The sequence below is a fragment of the Schistocerca nitens genome, chromosome 8, assembly GCF_023898315.1.
Source record: "Schistocerca nitens isolate TAMUIC-IGC-003100 chromosome 8, iqSchNite1.1, whole genome shotgun sequence".
Lineage (NCBI taxonomy): Eukaryota > Metazoa > Arthropoda > Insecta > Orthoptera > Acrididae > Schistocerca > Schistocerca nitens.
In genome coordinates this window covers 123,032,615-123,055,431 of record NC_064621.1, presented here as the reverse complement: position 1 = coordinate 123,055,431, position 22,817 = coordinate 123,032,615, and the positions used below count along the sequence as shown (strand labels likewise).

The following is a 22,817-nucleotide window of genomic DNA, read 5'->3' as shown; positions in this document are numbered from 1 at the left end:
GTGGCTTCTTTATGTCTCACCTGGACTCTCATCACACGATAATCCAGTGGAATTGCAATGTATATTATCACCACCTCCCTGAAATAAAACGCCTTGTTTCCTCTCACTCTTCATTCTGTCTTGCTCTTCAAGAAACTCGCTTTCGTGATGGCCACTCTCTAATGTTCCGTGTAATTGGGCTTTCTGTTGGAACTGTGCCAGCCCCAGAATAGCGTCATGGAGGGTTCTGCACTTTAGTTCGCACCAATGTCATTAGTTACTGGATCCCCCTTCACATCAGTCTGGAAGCAATGACAAAATCTTAGCTAAAAGAACTCCATAGCAATCGATGCTTAATCCATGTGGAGCTAATAAAAATGAAGCTGAAAGAATCACGAAATCATTGAAAAAAATAATGGGGATGTCAAATGTCAAAAAAGCAAACCTTGTTACTGGTGACTGTCGCTGCCCATACATATGTACATTCAGTACAAGTATGTGCTATTAGATGACATACATTATATTGGTGTTTTGACCCATTTTGTCTGTATTATTCATGTATATTACTGTATTTATACTCTATTAGTTGTGAGCACTTCTCATTTTGTGATCTATTAAAGTAACGTGCATTCCATGTTATTCTCTTTTCTTATTAAAATTTTTTTGTGTATGTGCAGTGAATTATATATTTCATATTTGTACTTTTTGTCTCATGACAGATCTGATGACTGCAGTTACCTGAAACACTTAATCCAAATCAGAAATAATAAAGTTTGACAACGACTGAAAGAAACTTTTTGTGTGTTAAGAAAAATGCTGCCGTTGTGTGTGTGTGTGTGTGTGTGTGTGTGTGTGTGGGTGTGTGTGTGTGTGTGTGTGTGTGTGTGTGTGGACAACTCTGGCAATCACCGTTTGCAATGTCTACCTCCCTCCAAGTAGTAGGCCACTTCCTTATGTTGAACTGTCTGCCCTAATACAGCAACTCCCACACCCTATCTCCTCCTTGGGGACTTCAGTGCACACCAACCCCTGTGGAGGAGTGCCACTTCGTGTGGTAGGGGTCTTCTACTTGACCAACGTACTACAGAATTTGATTTGTCTCCTCAATGGTGGTACCCCTAGCCCCTTCAGTGCCGATCATGGCACCTTTACTGCTATTGATCTCTCAATCTCCTCCCCTGCTCTCGTGGCTTGGCTACATTGGTCTCCCCATAGTGGTCTTTGTGACAGTGACCACTTTCAGGTGATTCTGTCATTCCCCTGCCACCGCCAGGGAGACAGGCCCTCATATTGGGCACTCCGCAGGGCCAATTTGCCTTTATGTATGCCTGCTGTGCACTTCATCACCTCTTTCTCGAATTGCATTTACGCAGTCGCGCAGGACGTCTATGCCATATTCTTCATGCTGTTAGCACTGCTGTCCCCCTATCCGCAGGTCCCCCTTATCGTCGACCAGTACCGTGGTGGACCAAGGATGTAGCAGTCGTTGTCCTGGAATGGTGACGGGTGCTGCAGTGATTTAAACGTCACAGACCAACTTCCTCGCTTTTAACTGTCTCCATGCTAAGGCTCATTACCTTATTATGCGGAGTAAAAAGGAATGCTGGGAACACTATGTTTCCTCCCTGGGAATGTATCGCTCTTCATCGCAGGTTTGGTCCGAGCTCTGTAGCCTTGTGGGCCGCCAGTGGCAGTCAACTGTCCAGGGGCATATCCTCCAAGGTGCTCTGTCTACTGATCCATTGGTCCTTGCAGAACACCTCAGGACACACTTTGCAACACTATCAGCATCCTCTTCCTATCCTGCCACCTTTCTGCTGCAGAATCATAGAGTTGAACAGACCTCCCTTCTGTTTCAACCCTCAAGATGAACCCTGTAATGAACTTTTTAGTGAATCGAAATTATTCTTCTCATGACACAGGCCCAGATTGCATCCACAACCAGATGATTCAACACTTGGACATTACACAGAGGCAGTGTCTACTTAGGGTCTTCAACCACATTTGGCTCACGAGTGCCTTCACCTCACATTGGTGAGACAGTATAGTAAAGTATCCTTGTCCTTAAGCCTGGGAAGAACCCAATGTGTCTCGACAGCTGCTACCCAATTAGCATGACAAATGTGTGTTGTAAACTGCTCGAGAGGATTGTTAGCTTCTGATTATGTTGGGTACTCAAATCTCGGGGCCTTTTGTCCCTGTATCAGTGTGGCTTCTGGGAAGAACGAGCTCCAACTGATCATTTACTCAGATTGAAACTGCAGTCTGACAGGATTTTACTAACTGTTAGGAGCTTGTCACAGTCTTCTTTGACCTACATAAGGGATACGACACAACTTGGCGCCATCGCATTTTAGTTACCCTCCGTGACTGAGGCTTTCACAGTCCCCTTCCGATTTTTATTCATGGATTTTTATCCCACCGGCTCTTCTGGGTTCCAGTTGGCACTTCACTCAGGACCCCTCAGATTCAGGAGAACAGTATCCCACAGAGTTCTGTATTAAGTGTCACACTCTTCCACATAGCCAACAATGGGCTTGTAACCTCTGTTGTATGTCGACAATTTTTGCATCTGATGCAGCTGCCACTCGGTAGTGTGTCTGCTAAGTGGCAGCTCCAAGGTGCCATCGGACAGACCTCTGTGTGGGCTGTCTCCCAAGGCTTCCAGTTTTCTCCCTCCAAAACGCCGGTTACGCATTTTTGTCATCAATTCGTAGTACATCCCATAACTTTATTTAGGCAACCAACATCCTAGATGTTGCAGCACAGTGCTGTTTCTGGGGCCTTTTTTTATATGAAAAGCTGATGTTGTTGCCCCATATTTGCTGCCTGAAGACTACATGCATGTGGAAGCTTAATGCTCTCCACCGCCTGGCCCACACATCTTGGGTGGAGACCATGATACTCTTCTCTGTCTTTACTGTGCTCTGGTCTTTTCCAGACTAGGTTATGCAAGTCAGGTTTCTGGCTCAGCGGCTCCTTACACTCTGAAAATACTTGATCCTTTCTGGCTTTTGGTGCCTTCCGCAATAGACCCGTGGACAGTCTCCTCATAGAAGCGGGGAGTCCCCCTCCACAAATGCGATGAAGCCAATTCCTGGTTTCTTACGCACTCCCCATTCACAGATTCCCTGACAATCCTTTGTACTCTCTCCTCTTTGTAATTGAGGGCCGTCTCCATCCCGATCACAGGTGGGATTGCCAGTTAGAATGCATCTCACTTCCCGCCGTCAGGATCTCCATCTCTGTTCACTGAAATGTGCCTCATGTATTTCCTCTCACACACCCTCTTGGGTGGAGCCTAGATCGCGGATTAGGACCGACCTATAACAGGGTCCTAAGGTCTTCCAGCATCTTGTACATTTCATCCTTGCAGAGTTTCAGGGTGCTATCTTCTTCTAAACTGATTGTACAAAGGTGGTAGATAAAGCGGGATACACTTTCACGTTTCCTACTGGCTTAGAACACCATTTATTGCTGGAATCATTTACTGTGTTCACAGCAAGGCTGCTAGTCATTACCAGGGCCCTCCATTTTGTTACTCAGGACTCCCTCCACAGTGTTTTAATATGCACAGACTCAATGAGGAGCCTGCTACTCATGTCATCCTTTGGTCTCTGCTATCCATGACCATCTCTCCTATCTTGGCCGTGCGGCCTGCTCAGTTGTCTTTCTCTGGCTCCCAAGTCATGTGAGTATCCCAGGGAATGAACTGGCTGATCATTTGGCTAGATAAGCTGATACTCACCCTCAATTCCTTTTCATGACTGCAGCTGTTGATATGCAGATCCATGTCAAATCTCTCTTTGCCCAAAAGTGAAATGACATCTGGCATGCTATTGCTCTCAGTAATAAACTCCGCACAGTCAAGGAGATGACTGTGCTTTGATGCTCTTCCTTCTGCTCCTCTTGGATGGAGTCCACTGCTTTACGCCATCTGTGCATTGAACGTACCAGGCTCATCCATTGTTTCTCCTGTATAACGTACCACCCTCACAGTATCGTTGTAGAGGCAGACTGACGGTATCCCGCATGTTGGTGGAATGTCCCCTTCTTTTGGCCCTTAGTACCAAGTATAGTCTTCCCTAATTTTAATATTAGAAGACAATTCACAGATGGTTGAACTGGTCCTCAGTTTCCTCCGTGAAAGTGGTTATTACCAGATATGAGGTTATACTTACTCCTAGAGCAGAGCAGGGTGGTTGTGGGTGGGGCCTCTCTTTACGTTCTCGTGGTCTGGGACCCCATGACTACTCCCCTGTGGAAGGACCACTCTTTTTTTTTCCTATTTTTAGATTTGATCTAACCTTTTATGCCTTTTACTGTATGTGTTTTAAATTCTTTGTTTTATAGTTTGACTCCCCTGACTAGGTATATCCACTTTTAGCAGGCCCTCTTTCTTCTGTGAGTAACTTTGGAATCACGGGTCTGATGATCTCACCATTTGGTCCCATAAACCATCTCAATCAATCGATCAATTTCAAAATTTGTCAGGGAAAAATACTAAAACTTGACTGTAAATCAGGGAAATATCAGGGAATTTCACTTAGGGAAACTTGTGGCAACCCTGTCCAGACAAGCCCTAATGTGTCGCTTTGTATCTTCTTATTCATCATGCAAAATGTACATAAAAATACAATAATACAGTAGTAGAATCTTGGGTCTTTTTATAGTACTTTATTATTTTTACACTACTGATCAGCAGATATGGATTTGGAAGGATTCTGCGAGGTGTTACCTATTTACTCCAAAAGTAAGGGGAGAAGAAATTTAGAAGATTTGGGAGTTATTTTCTTTCTGAAATATTTTATTTAACAAATGAATAAAATTTAAAGGTATATTTCTTAGTAAGTTATTTTAATAACTCAGGACAAATGATTTTCAAAAGAAAATGAAGGATCACTAACACAGTAGAATTTATTTGCCAATAATTTTCCATAGGCTCAAATAAGAACTTAAAACTACAGATAGTAATAGTTCGATTCATCCGCCACTTACAGAATTACAGATACCTTTTCCTGGTACGGTTCGACATTGTGACAGGACATTAAAGCAGAGTTTTTTATTAGTATTTGGAGACTGAGTTAGGGTTCCTTAATGTGTCAGCTTGGTGTTGTCTTGCTGTTGATACAGCATCTAATGCAGTTCTTAAGATGGTAATCGATGCATTTTAATAGTAATGACAGTTTTCTATTTATTTAAAAGCTGCCTATTATTTAATTACAAGAGCCTAATGTATAATTATTTTCTTTATTTGTTATAGACTTGTTTGGTCTTCTGCAGTTTTTGGAAGTTGAGCCATTTACTGTTCTATCAAATTGGATGTATGCTTTGTACAAGCCATATTGTCTTGGTGACTATGAACCACTTCATAAACTGATGTGTAAAATAATGTGGCGCACTATGAAATGGGATGTATTGACTCAGGTAATTTTTTCATTTTATTTGTAGATATGTGGAAATGTAAATTAAACATTTACTTGTGGAGGAACATAAACCTGATTACAAAATAAGTAATGCTTCATGATAATCAGTAAAACTTTACTATTTTACTGTAAACTATTTCGTAGACCATCCTCAAGTGTTACCTGACTTAAAAGTGCAAAGTAAATAATCAATGGACAGATGGAGGTATTATATGATATGTGTTGTTGTTGTTGTTGTTGTTGTTGTTGTGGTGGTGGTGGTGGTGGTCTTCACTCTGAAGACTGATGCGATGCAGCTTTTCACACTGGTCTGTCCTGTGGCAGCCTCATCATCTCCGAATAATTACTGCAACCTGCAGTCATCTCGACCTGCGTACTGTACTCATTCTCTTGTTATCCCTCTACAATTTTCATCCATCACACTACAATTTTTATCCCACAAACTTCCCTCCATTACCAAATTTACAACTCTGTAATGCCACAAGATTTGGTCTATCAATCAATCCCTTCTTTTAGTCTATTTGGTTACATAATCTATTTATCAGATCTTCAACATTCTCCGTAGCACCACACATTTCAGAAGCATCTATTTTCTTATTGTCTGAATAACGTTACCATCCTTGTTTCAGTCCGATACGAGGCTACACTCCAGACAAATACCTTTAAAAAGACTTCCTAAATTGTAAATTTATATTCGATATTAACAAATTTCTCTTTTCCAGAAATACTTCTTTCAATTATTAGTCCTCATTTTACATTATGTCTACTTTCGCCACTGTCAGGCATTTGGCTGTCTGAGAAGCAAACTCGCCTACTACTTTTAATGTGTTATTTTCATTACAATTGATTTACTTTCTTACTGTTAATCTTATAACCTCTTTTCAAGAGACTATATATTCCATTCAGTTGCTCTTCTAATGCCTTTGCTGAGTCTGACACAATTACACAACCATTGGCAAAACTCAAAAATTTTATTTCCTCTCCCTCGACATTTATTGCCTTTCCAAATTTCTCCGCGGTTTACTTCACAGCTTTCTCAGTGTACACATTGAATAACATCGGAGATAGGCTGCAACCCTGTGACACTTCCTTCTCAACTGCTGCTTCCCTTTCATGTTAGTGTACAGCTATATCTGCAGTCTTGTTTCTGTACAAGTTGCAGATAACGGTTCACTCCCAGTGTTGTATCCCTGATACCTTCAGAATTGGAAAGAATGTATTCTTGTCAACATTGTCAAAAGATTTGTGTAAATCTATAGATGCTTTAGATGTAAAATCAGTGTATTCCCTGTGACATATTCCTACTTGTCTCTGGAACCCAAATTGATCTTCCACAAGGTCAGATTCTACCAGACTTTTCATTCTTCTGTAAATAATATTTGTTAGTACAATGTATTTTACAAATACGACTTATTGAACTGGTGATTCAGTAGTATCCAAAGCTTACAGCAACTGCCTTCTTTGGATATGGTATTATTACTTGTTACATAAAATCAGAGAGTATTTCATCTATCTTCTTGCATAGTAGGTGGAATAACTTTTGTCACAATTGATTTTCCCAAGGATCTCAATAATTCTGAGGAAATGTCTTCTTCTCCCAGTGCTTTCAGTGCCATATTGTCCCTCTCATCTTCATCTACTTTCTCTTCCCTTTACAAAAAGTTGTCTGAAAATTTATTTCATATGTTTAGCCCTTCTTTGCATAATATTAGCTTGCTATTTGAGATCTTCATATTCAGATAACTGTGTCTCTTTTTTGAAGGTTTCTTTAGCTCTTTTTGCAATGCCTGTCAACTCATCTTTTGTACATCTGTATTCCCTGTTGCCTCGTTCATTTTTCTCCATTTTTTGTAGTTGTGAAAGATAGGAGTATCAGTTTCTATTTGAAATGTTTCTGTCCGCTGTATCGAAAGGTGTGCCTCCTAGAGGTAAGTAACGGCCTCTCTTAATTTTGAAAATTTCTTGATTGAATTTTCATTGTACACATTTAAATTGTATTTCCTCTTCCTAAAATAGCTTGGTGTGCCAGAGCAGACAGAAAAGATTCATTGGCTACACTTCGCACCCATTGAAGAGCATTTCTATAGAATACAGCACATTCTCTGTTCACATCAGTTCCTGAATAAAGTTCATCAATTTGCAGACAAAAACATCAAGCTAAAAGACATTGACAGGCACAGGTTGTTCAGGGTAAGTTTCTTATTATTGGTGTTTTGAAAGACAGATGTTATAATTATTTTAAGGTAGGTCAACAAGCTTGTTGTTCATAGTGTGAAAGACATCCTTTCTGAAAGCTTCAGAAAATGCCTGATTACAGTGTGCACTTCAAAATACTCTCTTGTGTTTGGTCCATACAGCTACCAGTTTTGCTCGTATACATGTAGTAACACGAAGAAAAAGAAAATAAAGCATTACTCACTTTTTTCATCTCATATCCATATATTCAGTCATTTGTTAATCATTAGCAATCAAAAACATTCATAAGCTACTTTGTTTTGTTGAGTTATTGTATTTGGAAAATCCTCTATTATATTACCAACAACGTTTAATTTTAGTAAAAGTGCTTTGTCATAGAGATGTAAAAGATGCCAATCATGAAGAAATTGGGCAAAACAAAATCCACTCCAGTATGGGAGAAACACAGCAGATCATTTGGGCAGATGATTGATTTGCAATTCAGACAAAGCTCTCACATCATGGTAAAGAATAAAGATGTTACAAACATAATAGAAGGGAGTAATATATGTTGCTAGAACACCACTGGAAAATTATTGCCATTTCCACAGTTCATGCTAATTAGTATATGAGTGGTTGTACCTGAATTCCCATCACATAAAAAAATTATTAACTCAGTGACATTGTATTTAAATATTCCATTAGTTGTTGTGAAATCAGATTTAATACATATTGCTAGTATGATCATTGGGTATTGTAGATCTCTAAACAGCCTTCTAAATGTAGAGCAACAGCACACTTTTAAAACTGTCATGGAATTTCTCTTCTTTTCACTCTGCGACTATAACTCGTCATTTGATGTGATTGGGTTAATGTTCACGTATGTATCTGTCAGAACAGATAATCGAAAGGTAACGAATAAGTAACCAATAAATAATTTTAAAAATATGCAACACACTTTTCAAACAAATACCTAGAAATACACAGTTTTGTTTATAATAGCAAAAGTTATTGTCAGAATTGGAAAAGTTCTTAGAATAGATTACACCTCTAGAAAAGGCAGTATCCATTACTCTATAGACAAGGTATGCCCCCCACAGTTGGCACCACATGTGATGATATATCTGCCAATTACTATACTTCATCTAGACCAGAAAATATATCCTAAACAAGAAATTCTTGTTCCAGTTGCTTCTGTAATTGGATTTTTTGTATTCATTTAAATTATTTAAGAATAATGGTGAACTCCTCTCATTTTCATCATTTATAACTAAACACAAAAATTTTGTGTAAAATATAGTGCAAAATTAGTGGTTTTGAACGGAATAACACTGAATTGGCAGTTTTATGAAATATTAAAATTTGGTACTTCCCAGTGTAAAAATATTGTAAATGTGAGGGCAGCAGCTAACTAACATTGTCTGTGGAATTTGTGATTAACCAGTGATGATGTTGTATTTTTTTATAATTTTTGCAACACAATCACACAGGCATTTCACAATCCCATAACCAGTTTCAAGCAGCCCATACTCATCTTCAGACTAGTCACATGCTATGAGCAGTTATGGTTCTGTTATCTACTAAACAAAGGTGCAGAGTATGCCTCCAGTCTGAGGATGACCACGGACCACTCCAAACCAGGCATGGCATTGTGAAATTCCCTTGTGAGAGAGTCATAAAAGTAAATAATTAAGGAGTAGTTATATTGCCGTACCTGTGGTTTTTTGTATTCTGTATGCGTGCTGTGAAAAAATGCAGTGAAACCCCATCAAAGATCTCTATAAAATGCATCATTTTTGGCACAATATGTCCTGCAAAAGTATCTGGAAATATGATAGTGGCATATAAAACTATTATTTTTATCCCTAGTTAAAAGAATTTGCAAATGGCTTCATTATTGTGTGAAAAGAAACTTTTGATGGTGAAACTGGCAAAATTCTGAAACCCTTGAAGAGGTGAATGAAACACTGAAATGAAGTGGGTTATACTTTCAAACAAGGCTGACAGCTCTTGTGGACATAGATCTGTGTCAGCCTGTCTTCACAACCCTAAGTTCTTTTTTTTTTTTTTAAATCTAGAATGATAATAGTGAACTCAATTAATGCTAACATCGCAAAAAGCCTGTTATGTATACCTAGAATTACAGATCTCAGAAATGCAGAAATTCTGAAGAGATATAAATAAAGCAACGGATCAGCAGAATAATATCTCAGAAGAGAACTTTAGAGTTACTGGATGAAAAAAAAACATTCATCAGTGCAAGATTACAGTGTTATTTTTTCTTTTATTGATCGGTTGGTTTTAATTGGGCTTATTTCATTTTTTCCAAATTATGTAAATAAATATGATGCCAATAAATATAACATAATTTTTCAACTTCTCCTTGTGCAGATCATTCACAAAGCTTCTTCCAATCAGCTATTTTCTCCAAGAGACTATCATTCAGCAGTTCTTCCCACTGCAGTCCTCTTTGATTCACATTGTTCTTCACTTGGTCTCTCCATCTTGTTTGTTGTCTTCCAGTTAGTCTTCTTCTACTGTCTGTCCATTCCAGAGCTCTTCTTAGTAGTCTTCCTTTTCCCATTGTCTTAATATGGCCAAACCATTTCAGCATATTTCTCTCCATAGGGTTTTTAAAAATCAGATGGGCATTTCACAATACTTGTACTCTAGTCAAATCTTTCTTTGTCTAGGTCTAACATTGTGCTCCATAGTTCAAAATTGATAGATGATACAATTTGTAAATCATGGTCTATGCTGTAGCAGGTATTTTCCAATTCCTAATTATGTCTCATACACAGTAATAAAATTTTGAGCAATTCTTTCCTCTCTGTAATTTTTTCCTTGATATATACCCTTTTGTGGTTAGCTTACTTCATAGATATTTGAAAGCATCTACTTCTTTAATAATTTTTCCATTAGAACTTATATCCTTAGTTAACACCCCCCCCCCCTCCTCCCCGTCCTGGTGGATTTTTTTTCAGTACCTCACTTTTTGTTTGTCTTATTTCTATGCCACCTTCTTCAGTTATGCTCTACCAAGCGTGTAACTGTTCTTCCAGTTTCTGAGCACTGCCCTCCCACATCATCACATTGCCTACATATGCTATGACTTTCATATCGTCTGCTGTTAACCCGTGCCAAACTTTCCTTTTGATGTTGCCCGTGATTATTTTGAAGTGCACAACACGTCATTAACAAAAAGGTTTATTTGTAGATAAGCTTACTCATATTTTTAATAATTTCTTTGTCCCTCCAGGTAAAATGTCTACTTACATTTCTTTTCTTTCAGTTATTATCACCTCTTCTTTCACTTAGAAAAGCTTGTACACATCACCTAGTTGTGAAAGATTTTGCACCAGACAAGAAAACAATGTCCCTGGAAGAATTACAGACAGCACTAATTAAAAAGACGAAGAATGAATGTGAAGAATTTCTTCGTCAGTATATTGCTGCATTAAATGGTGAGTATCAAGTTTCACAGATTTCAGACCACCAAAAAAATTAGTTAATTGCACTGTCACGGAGTTTTTCAATCTGTTTCAAGCTTCAGATTTGATCTTTCCATCATTTATCTTCTCACTCCACTCAACCTGTTGACCAATTTTGGCAAACAGTCGCTGCTCATCTGTTCTATACGAGGTATCCAGTTGTTATGAAGTTGCATTTCCAGGTTTGAACTGTGCGAGGACTCAGACTCGTTTCCTTCTGTTCTTTGGGGTTTTTCCCTTGAAAGTGTCTTTTGTCACAAGGTTGAATACAAATAAAGAATAGAGAAATTACAACCTATACAACACAATTAACTTGCTCAGGTGTAAGTGCATGGAGGATTGTAGTGTGGATGACCAAAGTGAGCAACCTCAAGGTGATTTAGAGATACCTGAAATAGATCTTGCTCAGTGTAGGTTGCAGGACAAAGCTGACACAATAGCAAGTGGTCAACAATTTGCACTTCGCTGCTGTTGCAGTTGGTACAGACCGGAAATCCCCAGTTTTGGAAATTACATCTCAATCTTCCTAGTCCACAGTTCAGGCAGCCGAGATTACGCCATGTAGTCTGCTTCTCTCAGTGGCTACAAGGGAGATTTTAAGGCAGTTCAGGTCGTGGAGATTGTTTACACCTTGTGCTTTTTGCATTTGTATTCTTACTTTGGATGTAGTCATTTGCAAGGTGTTGCTTGTTTTCATAAAGGTTTTCCTGGACCTTGGTCTCTGAATGGTGGCTAGACCTGGTGGCCAGGTTTGTTCTTTCCATACTGGAAGCAACCACCTGTCCAATGTCTGAGGGAGTAATACCTGCTAGAGGATATACTTTGGCATGTAGTGTAGGCCTCAAAAATCTATAAATAAGCCTGTATGTTTATTTAGTGCCTCACTGACATCTTTGACATGGGTAGACCTGTAGTAAGAGTACATGCGTATTCTCCACAGAGTAACTGCCTTATAATGCATCATTCTTGAACTTTGAGGCTGAAAATCCCATGTGCTCCCAATTATTTTCCATTGGATGTTAATTCCTGCTTTTACATTCAGCGTCGTGTTATGGCAAAGCAACTTATAAGTTGAGGGTGGATCAAATGTGACACAATAATATTTTAGATGTGATGTAGCATCCAATTGTACTCCTTGTGATGAGAGACTGGATGATGTGCCTGCCTGTGTTTAAGAAGGAAAGCAAAGAGTTGTGTTTTAACTGGGTTTCGGTAAACTTAATTGTTATTGTAATAAATACTGATCATCCTCAGGGTGTATACTAAGTGAACTTCCACTTCTTCAAAGAACTTGACCAGAGCTGCTAGGGCCAGAACATCTACATAAAGAGAACTCCTGGTGTGCTCTGGAAATGGCTGTTAAAAAGAGCAGCTGCATTGTACCTAAAAATTTATGTAGAACATTCTGTTTCCAAGTAATTGTGGAATGAATTTGGTGATAACATAATCCTTAAGCCAGATATTTTATCAGTATATATGGTGACTGACATAAGCAGTTGTCTGGTTGATGAAAGCTAGCTATTTTGCTTTTCTTCCTCTCTCCCCAAATCAGTCTTCTGATTGGTTTGATGCGACATGCCCTGAATTCCTTCCCTTTGCCAACCTCTTCATCTCAGAGTAGCACTTGTAATGTACGTCCTCAATTATTCATTGCATTTATTTAAATATCTGTCTTTCTTTACAGTTTTTACCCTCTAAAACTCCCTCTAGTACCATAGAATTCATTCTCTGCTGTCTCAACAGGTGTCCTATCATCCTATACCTTCTTCTTGTAAATGTTTCCCATATGTTCCTTTCTTCACAAATGCTGCGGAGAACCACCTCATTCCTTACCTTATCAGTCCACCTAATTTTCAACACTCTTATATAGCACCACAGTATTCTCGCAGTCCATGATTCACTGCCATACAGTGCTGTGCTCCAAATGCACATGCTCAGAAATTTCTATCTCAAATTAAGGCCTATGTTTGATAATAGTGAATTTTTCTTGGCTGGGAGTGCTCTTTTTACCTGAGCTAGTCTGCTTTTTATGTTCTCCTTGCTTCATCCGTCATGTGTTATTTTTCTTCCATGGTAGCAGAATTCCTTAACTTAGTCTACTTTGTGATCATTAAATTGGTTTTAAGTTTCATGTTATTCTCAGTTCTAATATTTCTCATTACCTTTGTTTTTTTACAATTCACTCTCAATCCAAGACTGTCCATTGCAACTAGCAGAGTCTGTAAATCTTCTGTACATTCACTAGAATAGCAATGTCATCAGATGAAAGCTTGCCTGTAATATTGTTTGTTTCAACCCCCCCCCCCCCCCCTCTATGTGTTGCCTTACATTAAGAATCTGAGGTATAAAAATCTTTCCACGTGTGAAATCAGATTGTTCATGAATTAATGCTGGTTTCATCATGTGCTGTAAGAGATTCTCTAAAAGATTTTATGTACATGAGACAATGGTCTGTAGTTTTACATCTGTTGGTAGCATACGAGGCTTCAGAATGGATATCACATGTAATTTCCACCAGATTATGAGAATATGACATGTTCTGAGGCTGTTGCGGAGTTCAAGGATCTATTCTCTCATGTTCTTTCCAAAACATTTTATCTTTTCAGTTTTAATTTTCTGGTTGGCATTCATTCGGAGCTAGTGGGCTTACTGATTGGCAGGAACATTTGCAGGCTCTATAAAAGTTGTTAAATTGCTACCGAATCTCTTAACAAGCCTCTGGGATTTCTAGCTATTCTTGCTAAGATCCACTTTTCCCCTCATTATTACCCACGCATCTTGTTTGTCTTCAGATAATGCTGTTGGCTATTTATGTACAGCTTGCAGTGTTACATCACTGAAAGGGTTTTCATTATGACGATTGAGATAGTCCCTCAGTAGCACCTCAAAGTCTGATGATAGGCTTTTATACAGGGTGTTACAAAAAGGTATGGCCAAACTTTCAGGAAACATTCCTCACACACAAAGAAAGAAAATATGTTATGTGGACATGTGTCTGGAAACGCTTACTTTCCATGTTAGAGCTCATTTTATTACTTCTCTTCAAATCACATTAATCATGGAATGGAAACACACAGCAACAGAACATACTAGCGTGACTTCAAACACTTTGTTACAGGAAATGTTCAAAATGTCCTCCGTTAGCGAGGATACATGCATCCACCCTCCGTCGCATGGAATCCCTGATGCGCTGATGCAGCCCTGGAGAATGGCGTATTGTATCACAGCCGTCCACAATATGAGCACGAAGAGTCTATACATTTGGTACCGGGGGTGCATAGACAAGAGCTTTCAAATGCCCCCATAAATGAAAGTCAAGAGGGTTGAGGTCAGGAGAGCGTGGAGGCCATAGAATTGGTCCGCCTCTATATCCATCGGTCACCGAATCTGTTGTTGAGAAGCGTACCAACACTTCGACTGAAATGTGCAGGAGCTCCATCGTGTATGACAATGTTGTGTCGTACTTGTAAAGGCACATGTTCTAGCAGCACAGGTAGAGTATCCCATATGAAATCATGATAACGTGCTCCATTGAGCGTAGGTGGAAGAAACTAAAATGAGCTCTAACATGGAAATTAAGCGTTTCCAGACACATGTCCACATAACATCTTTTCATTTTTTGTGTGTGAGGAATGTTGCCGGAAAGTTTGGCCGTACCTTTTTGTAACACCCTGTATACTGTGTTCTACAACCTCAGGGAATTGCAATGTATGAACAGTATTTCACAGTATCCACAAACTCATCATATGAATCTGAAACAGGTTCTGCATCGAAAATATAGTTGTCCATGGATGAGGTGAATGTCTAGGGAAAGGTGACTGCAGACTCTGCATCAGTAGGAATAATTGTTGGAGGAACAGTGGACTGCAATTTGTGAAACCGACAACCCAGCCTTGATATTATTGTTTTTAACCACTCCAAAGAGATGTTCTATCTCTAGCCACCAATGTGGGGTATGCATTTCACACTGATGGCTGAATGCTACACTTTAAGGCAATGTGATGTGTATTTTCGTAAGTTCTGTTTCAGTGGATCTGCCTTCTGTTTTATCTTACAATATAACAATTGGAAATTACTGAATGGAACAATATGTGAAATAAGGGAAAGAGAACCATACACTTTAGTGGACTGATGTGTGGAGCATAAAAACATGTAACAGAAAAATATTCACTCTAGCCTTCGAGCTCTTGCTCTTTTTCCTACAGTTGTAATGAGTCTGGTTATTGAAAGTAGTTTCCTGAACTTGTGGAGAAGGGGAGGCTATAGGGAAGGATACACGAGACAAGGAGGGTGCAGCAAGATTGAGTGAGACAGATATTCTGACAGATGACTCAGCAGCTATACAAGACGAGAGGATAGAGCTTACAAGTAGAGAGTGGGAGGATAGAAAAAGAGAGGAAGGTGGATGTGAGAGGGAGACTGGGAGGGAAGGAAAAAAAGGAGGATGGGAGAGAGAGAATGAATGCTCATATGGGGTTAAGAGAGAGTGGTGGGGGAAGGCAGTATACAGTCTGGACAGGGAAGGAGTGGTGTGGGCAGTAGAGCAAAGTTAAAAGACAAAGTGAGGCAAAGGGAAACAGGATATGCTGCAGAGAGAATTCCCACTCGTGTAGATAGAGGAACTTGTGCTGGAAGGTAGTATCCAAATGGTCTGTGTGGTGAAGCAGCTGTTAAAGTCATTAGTGTTGTGGCATGCAGCATGTTAGGCAACTATATGCTCACATTTGCAATGTGCCACAGTTTGGCCGTAGCCATTCATGTTAGTAGATGGTAGACTTGCCCAAATAGAATGCTGTACAGTAATTGCAGCATAGCTGATATATAACATGGCTGCTTTCACACATGGCCCTACCTTTTATTGGCTAAATAATGCTGGTGACCAAACTGCTATAGGTGGCGGTGGGTGGATGTATGGGTCAGGACTTGCACCCAGGCCAACTTCAAGGGAGTGACCGGTGGCTGTAGGATTGGGAGCAGGAATTGGATAGAGATGGATGAGGATTTCTGCAAGTTGGGTGGGTGGCAGAACACTACTTTTGGTGATGTGGGTATGATTTTGAGTTTTGAGGTGGACCTAAGGACTAGAGAAGCTCAGGCAAAGGTGATATTGCACTTCTGGGATGGAATCATGGTCATAAGATTTGTATTCAGAGAAGTCAGAAAGTAGGAAGAGACCCTGAGCTACATAGTCATTACAATTCATGACCACAGTGGTGGAGCCTTTGTCTGCGATAAGGCCAATAAGGTCTGCATTTGTTTTCTAATTACATGTAGCTTTGTGTTTCATAGGAGTGGTGTTTGACTCACTAGAGAGGAATTTAGGAATGGAAGGTGAAACATGGTTAAGTGAAGAATTCGTGAATGATTACCAGGGAATTACTGGGTGACAGGAGAAGAATCACTATTCAAAGGAGGTTGGAATGTTGTTTTAAAAAGTGCTATATGGAGTTTTGGTTGCCTATTGTCAGTGGGGTACACGGTGCAAACAATGACTCCACCATAGTGGTCAGGAATCATAGTTACTATGTAGCTGACAGTCTCTGCCAACTTTCTGACACCACTCCGTATAAACATTATGACAATGATCGCATCCCAGACGTCAAACCTAATCTCCAGCAACTCCGCAAGGCTTAGGTCCCTTCCAAAACTTGACACCTGAATCCATCTCACTCCTCACACCAGCAATCCCCTTGCACTCCTACTTTATACCTATCCCTGTAACACCACAAGCCCAATCTACAGGTATCCCTAAAGGTCATCTCATTGACGCAAGGTACAATGTTCCCACAGAATGAATCTCCGCCTTTGTTAACCATCATGTCCAAACTATTGTCCATAACCTCCCATCCTACACTCGAGACACTACTCATATGTCACAGCCTCTCCACAGTCACTGCCTCACTACCACCAAACTTCTTGTTGATCACATTGAAGCAACGTCCTTGTACACCTACATCTCCTATGCTCATGGCCTTGCAGCCATAGAACACTACCTTTTCCAATGTCCTCCTGATACCACACCTCTTTCCTAATCTTCTAAGCCAGCCACATTCTGGCCACAATTATTTCACTTTTGAAGGTCAGATCTGTAAACAAATTTGTGGTACTGCCATGGGCACTTGGATGGCACCATCCTATGCCAACTTACTATTGGTCCATCTGGAGAAATCCTTCCTTTTCGGTCAACACCTAAAACCCCTTGTTTGTTTCAGATCCACTGATGACATTTTGTGATGTGGACTTGTTCTTTCCTCCATAATCTCAATATGTACTCACAAATCCAATTCATCTGATCCCGCTCAACTCAAAAAGCCACCTTCCTAAATGCCAGTCAGATGGCTTGACAAATATCTCTGTTCATATCAAGCCCATCACCTTGCCACCCATGGACATTGCACCTGCAGTGGAAAGCAGGAGTTGCTGAAATATACTGACGGATAGTATCCTGTCCAGATCATCCATAAACATATCTATTTCTACCTCTGACACCAGTAAACCTGTTAACCAGCCACCGACCAGCACTTCTCTGATCACCCAGTATCAACCTGGCCTTGAAAATGTCAAACACATCCTTCACCAGGGCCTTGACTGCCTCTCATTGTGCCCTGGGATATGACTAACTCCTACCCAAATCATCCAAAATAGTGTTCCACTGACCACACAAACTACAGAATATCCTAGTCCATCCTTATGATAGCCCTGTTCCCCATCCTGCACCCCATGGATGCCCTTGTGATTGGCCCAGGTGTAAGATGTGCCCCATACAACCACTCACCCACCAGCTCCTACTGCATTTCCGACCCAATAAAAAATGGGACCACCTGTGAAAGCAACCAAGTTATCTATCAGTTCTGCTGCAATTACTGTACAGAATTTTCTGTAGGCACAACATGTAACAAAGTTTCTATTCATACGAATGGCAGCCATCTAACTGTGGCAAACCACTAACTAGACCATGCAGTTGCCGAACAAGCTGCACACCACAACATAAATGACTTCAACAACTGCTTTACTTCACAGTCCATGTGGATACTTCATTCCAGCATAGGTATATCTGAACTATGCAGGCTGGAATTGTCTCTCCAGCATTGCATACAATTTCATAATCCCATTGGCCTAAACGTCTGCTAACCTGTTCCCCACTGCCACACCTCTTCCGTGCTCGCCATCGCTTCCCCATCCAGATCATGTACTTGAACTGCCTTCTTCCATCACTCTTTCTCTCCCCTACCTCCCCCCCTCCTCTCCATGTCAACATTCTCTCCCCCCCCCCTTTTCCTCCCCTCCCTCTCCCTCTTCACCTTCCTCTCCTGTTTTCTCCCTTACCTTCTCCTATTTCCACATCTCTATTCCTCTTATGTGCCCTATCGTTTCATCTTGTTGTGCAGCCACTGAGTCATCTGTCAAAAGATCTAGCTCACTCTACCCCCATACCCCCTCCTTGTCTTGTGCATTCTTCTCTATTGTCTCCCGTGTGTGTGTGTGTGTGCGTGCGTGCGTGCGTGCGTGTGTACCTTCCCTTATTTTACGTATTATCTTACAGTATGAAGATTATGCTCTGCTTTTTAAGGATGTGTGTGCTGTTTGCACCCTAAATTGATAGTCTTTGTTGTGTTAATACACTTGCATTTTAATGGTAACATTTATACCATTAGTTACGTCTGGGAGTAATAATCTGATAACAGTGATTTTAATTTAAGATTTCATTGTACCAGTGTTCCTGTTTTAAATATTTTAACCATATTTATCTCACAATGTTTCAATGAAAGTGCTAACAACCACAGTCTTGATTGCCCCAGAGAGTTCTCAAGCACGGTCTTTAATAGTGACCTTGACTTATTCGAACAGTGCTTTTTTGCAGAGCACCTGCAGCTCTCAAACTGAATATGCCCAACTGCTGGTGTAATTAATTGCTCAATGGTTTGTAACTCACTGAATATTAAACAAGACTGTAAATTGGCATATGCATGAGCTCTCTCTCTCTCTCTCTCTCTCTCTCTCTCTCTCTCTCTCTCTCTCTCTCTGTCACACACATTCGCACGCACGCAATCAAGTCTACAAAGATTTTAGTCTTGTTTACGTGCCTGTCTCTACTATTCGGTGAGTCATTACTTTCACTTCAAAATTTTTAACATTCTGTCATTTATTTCCATTACCATTTATACCATATAGTGAATAGTTGAGGATGGAAATACAAGCCCATCAGAATTTTGCAGAGGCATATAGAGTCCTGTAAAGATATTGTAGTTTGTATGTAGCTGATAATATTCAACAGTTCCATTACTTCAGGCCATACTCCTGAGACAGTGTCAGTTTATTTATTTCTGATTGGACTAGTTTTGTGAGATGATAATTACAGCCCTATTTATTTGAAAGTGATTCTTGGATATTAGATGTTAGGATGGCAGGAGCAGTCTGCAGGTGAACATAGTTAATTAACTAATTGCAAAAAGTGGAGACAGCTCTGAAGATTAATGTTTATGAATGCAGGAAGCAGGTGTCAGGACAGATATATTTACCCTGGCTGCTAAGGCAGTGGATGATGCAGTGTTTCACACTGAAATGTGGACAACTACTGCATACAGAGCTTCCACTGTAATAAAACCCTACACCCTCCGCTTCCTGATGGAAGCTCTGTGAGCCTCTATTAGCGTACACTGCACAGAGTCAGTGCGACTCTTGAACACTGGCTCAGATTGCATCATTTGTGACACACCTGAGTCTGCCATTTATTAGGAGAGTGTCAAAAGGTGACGTGATGTCTCCCATAACCCACCCTCCATGGCACACTATCTTTTCTATTCAACCTTTCACAATATCTCTAACCATACGCTCTGCAGTTCCTCCACACACCGAATGAGGGTCAGAGTTTCCCCCTCCCAGTTTATACACTGTGTGTCTTTCTTGATCATGTTAGTTTGTTCTTTTTAATCCTGCTGTCTTACGTGTGGCATCTGCTTTGTACTTTTAAGTATTACACACTTTTCTTTGTACCTAGATCGACCGTTACTACGAATTTGTTGAATGATACCATGCTGCATGAAAATGGTCCATCTAATTCCATTTCTGTGTTGTGAAGAAAGTTATATTTGCCTTATTTCTTTCAACACCTACCAGTCAGAAAGGTGATAGTAAAATGTTATGGCACTGAGCTCACATTTCAGAGTAGCAGGTTTCAGAATTTCAGTTTTGCCAACCTGATTTGTTTTACATAGTTTCCGAAATCAGTTGGAACAAGTAGTCTGGGCGATTTTCTTCCCCCCTTTCCCCATCCAAGTTTGTGCTTTTTATCTCTAAAGGTGTCAGTCTTCTAGAATGAATTTTTCAGTCTGCACTGCTAAGAAACTTCCTGGTACATTAAAATTGCATGCTAGACCAGGACTCGAATCTAGGACTTCTGCCTTTCACACATGTGCTTTATTGCCTGAGGTACCCGAGCACAACTTGTGACCCATCCTCACTGTTTTACATCTGCAAGTTTTTCATCTCATGCCTTGTGAACTTCACAGTTCTCCTGTGTGACTTGTAGGACTAACACTACTGGAAGGTGAAGTTTGGAAGACAGGGGGTGAAGTACTGTTGAAAGTAACACTGTGAGGATGGATCATGAGTCATGCTCAGGTAGCTCAGATGGTAGAACACTTGGCCTGTGGAAGGCAAAGGTCCCACGTTAGAGTCCTGATCTGGCAAACAGTTTTAATCTGCCAGGAAGTTTCAATGTCAACTTTGTTGGAACATTGTACTGTGGCATATTTTATTTCCTGTTTTGTAGTATAGTTCATTTTCAATTTAAATGTTCTTGTTTAAGAACTGTACTTTTAATGATTTAAAGTTTTTTATAGGCCTGGCTGCCATATTCATAATTTGTAATACATGGCTGAAAGCTGTTGATGTCTATGAGCGCGTTCTGAAGTTGAATGATGAATTTAAGGGAAAGCTGAATGTTGATTCTCTTCAGGTAAGGGACAAAATAAATTTTTAATGTAAGGCAATATTTAATTTTGTTCAAATTTTTCATTGTTTGGACCAGTTTACTTATAAAATTGTATGTTCTTTTATATGAATCTATTGTAAAATTCTGCTTGTTCCGCCTTACTTTTTGCGACTGTACAGAAAGTGCTTAAAATCAAACTGTAATGCAACCCATGATCAATGTGTCCTCTGCTTTCAAAGATAGGTTACATATAAGGAACTGCTGGAGCGTTAGAAAAGGTACAGCCCACTTTTCTCACACACAGTGTCCTACAACCAGTATGTGTGGGTGATTAGATAGGTTCCACATTACTGGATTCCCGCCATTTGACACCGTACTGCACTATCAACTAACAGCCAAGATCCAGCCACACAGAATCTCTTTGCAGGCATGTGATTGCCTCAATGAATATTTTATTAAAAAGCCCAGCACATTATAATGGACAAGTATTGTTCCATGAAAGTCATGTCAAGTGTCCTTGAGAAAGAGTAATAGAAGAGGATGTGTTAATATACGTAAACAGTTTATCACATCAAATCAGGAGCACTTTGCTGATGATGCGTTGGTTACAGGAAGGTATTGTTGTTGGTCAGTTGTAAGGGAATGTAGAAAGACTTAGTGTAATGAATGATAGATCTCTTCGTAGAAAAGTTCTAGCAGAATGTAGATACTTTTGGATAAAAGGAGAGCACTCATCGAAAGTCAGAAGTGATACACACACACACACACACACACACACACACACACTCTCACTCACTCACTCACTCACTCACTCACTCTTGTCCCTACGTGGTGCCAGCACCACCATATGCTGGTAAGTTTTCTTTTTTGTGTGTGCTATCGACAACTCAATGCTTCTGTTTTTCAGTGAGAGGTCTCCTATAATCCAAAAGTATCTAAATGTAAGATAATGCCTATAACAAACAGAGAGAATCTGTTAGTACCTTATTACTAGATTAGTTGCAAAGAACTGGAGGACACCACACATCACATTGTTGCCATCACCGTCATTCTGGTCTTCAATCCAAAAATTGGTTTGATTCAGCTCTCCACACCAGAGTATCCTGTGCAAGCCTCTTGATGCATGCATAACAATTGCAAGCTACCCTATTTGAATCTGCTTGCTGTATTCAAGCCTTGGGGTCTCTCTACAATTGTTACCCCCGCATACTTCCTGTCATTACCAAATCGGCAGTAACTCGATGCCTCTAAAAAAACGGATCGGTTAGCTGGACATACTCAGTCAGGTAGTACCACAGATTTCTTTTTTACTCAGTTTTATTCAGTACTTCATCATCAGTTGTTCGGTCCACCCATCTGATCTTCAACATTCCTTGTAGCCCTGCATTTCAAAAGCTTACATTCTGTCCTCATCTGAACCAATTTTTGTTTTCTTTCACTTTTGAATGGAGCTACACTGAAAACTAAATGCCTTCATAAAAGACTGTCTAACACTTACATTTATATTAGACGATATCAAATTTCTCTTTTTCAGAAATACTTTTCTTGCTATTGCCAGTCTGCATTTCATATCTCTCTGCAGTGGCAATAAACAATTATTTCACTGCCCCAGTACCAGAACTCATCTACACTAGCCCCTTTGTTCAAATAATTGAGGGTAATTTGCTAGGAAGTGATACAAAGTGGAATGAACATGTAAAGTCGGTATTAGCGAAGGTGAATGAAAGACTCGATTTGATTGGAAGGAGTCTGGCAAAGTGCGGTACATCTGGAAAGGAGACTGTGCAGATGGCACCAGTGTGATCACCTCTT

The 22,817-nt window shown here is 40.0% G+C and overlaps 1 protein-coding gene across 1 annotated transcript in view; it reads left to right on the top strand.

Moving 5' to 3' along the window:
• Positions 1 to 22,817, top strand: part of LOC126198865 (E3 ubiquitin-protein ligase SHPRH) — a 259,483-nt gene that overhangs the window by 142,292 nt on the left and 94,374 nt on the right. The window contains exons 9-12 of the mRNA XM_049935462.1: positions 5,243 to 5,406; positions 7,422 to 7,595; positions 10,873 to 11,044; positions 20,914 to 21,029. Coding sequence (XP_049791419.1) covers positions 5,243 to 5,406; positions 7,422 to 7,595; positions 10,873 to 11,044; positions 20,914 to 21,029 — 626 coding nt within the window. The remainder of the gene's footprint in view (positions 1 to 5,242; positions 5,407 to 7,421; positions 7,596 to 10,872; positions 11,045 to 20,913; positions 21,030 to 22,817) is intronic.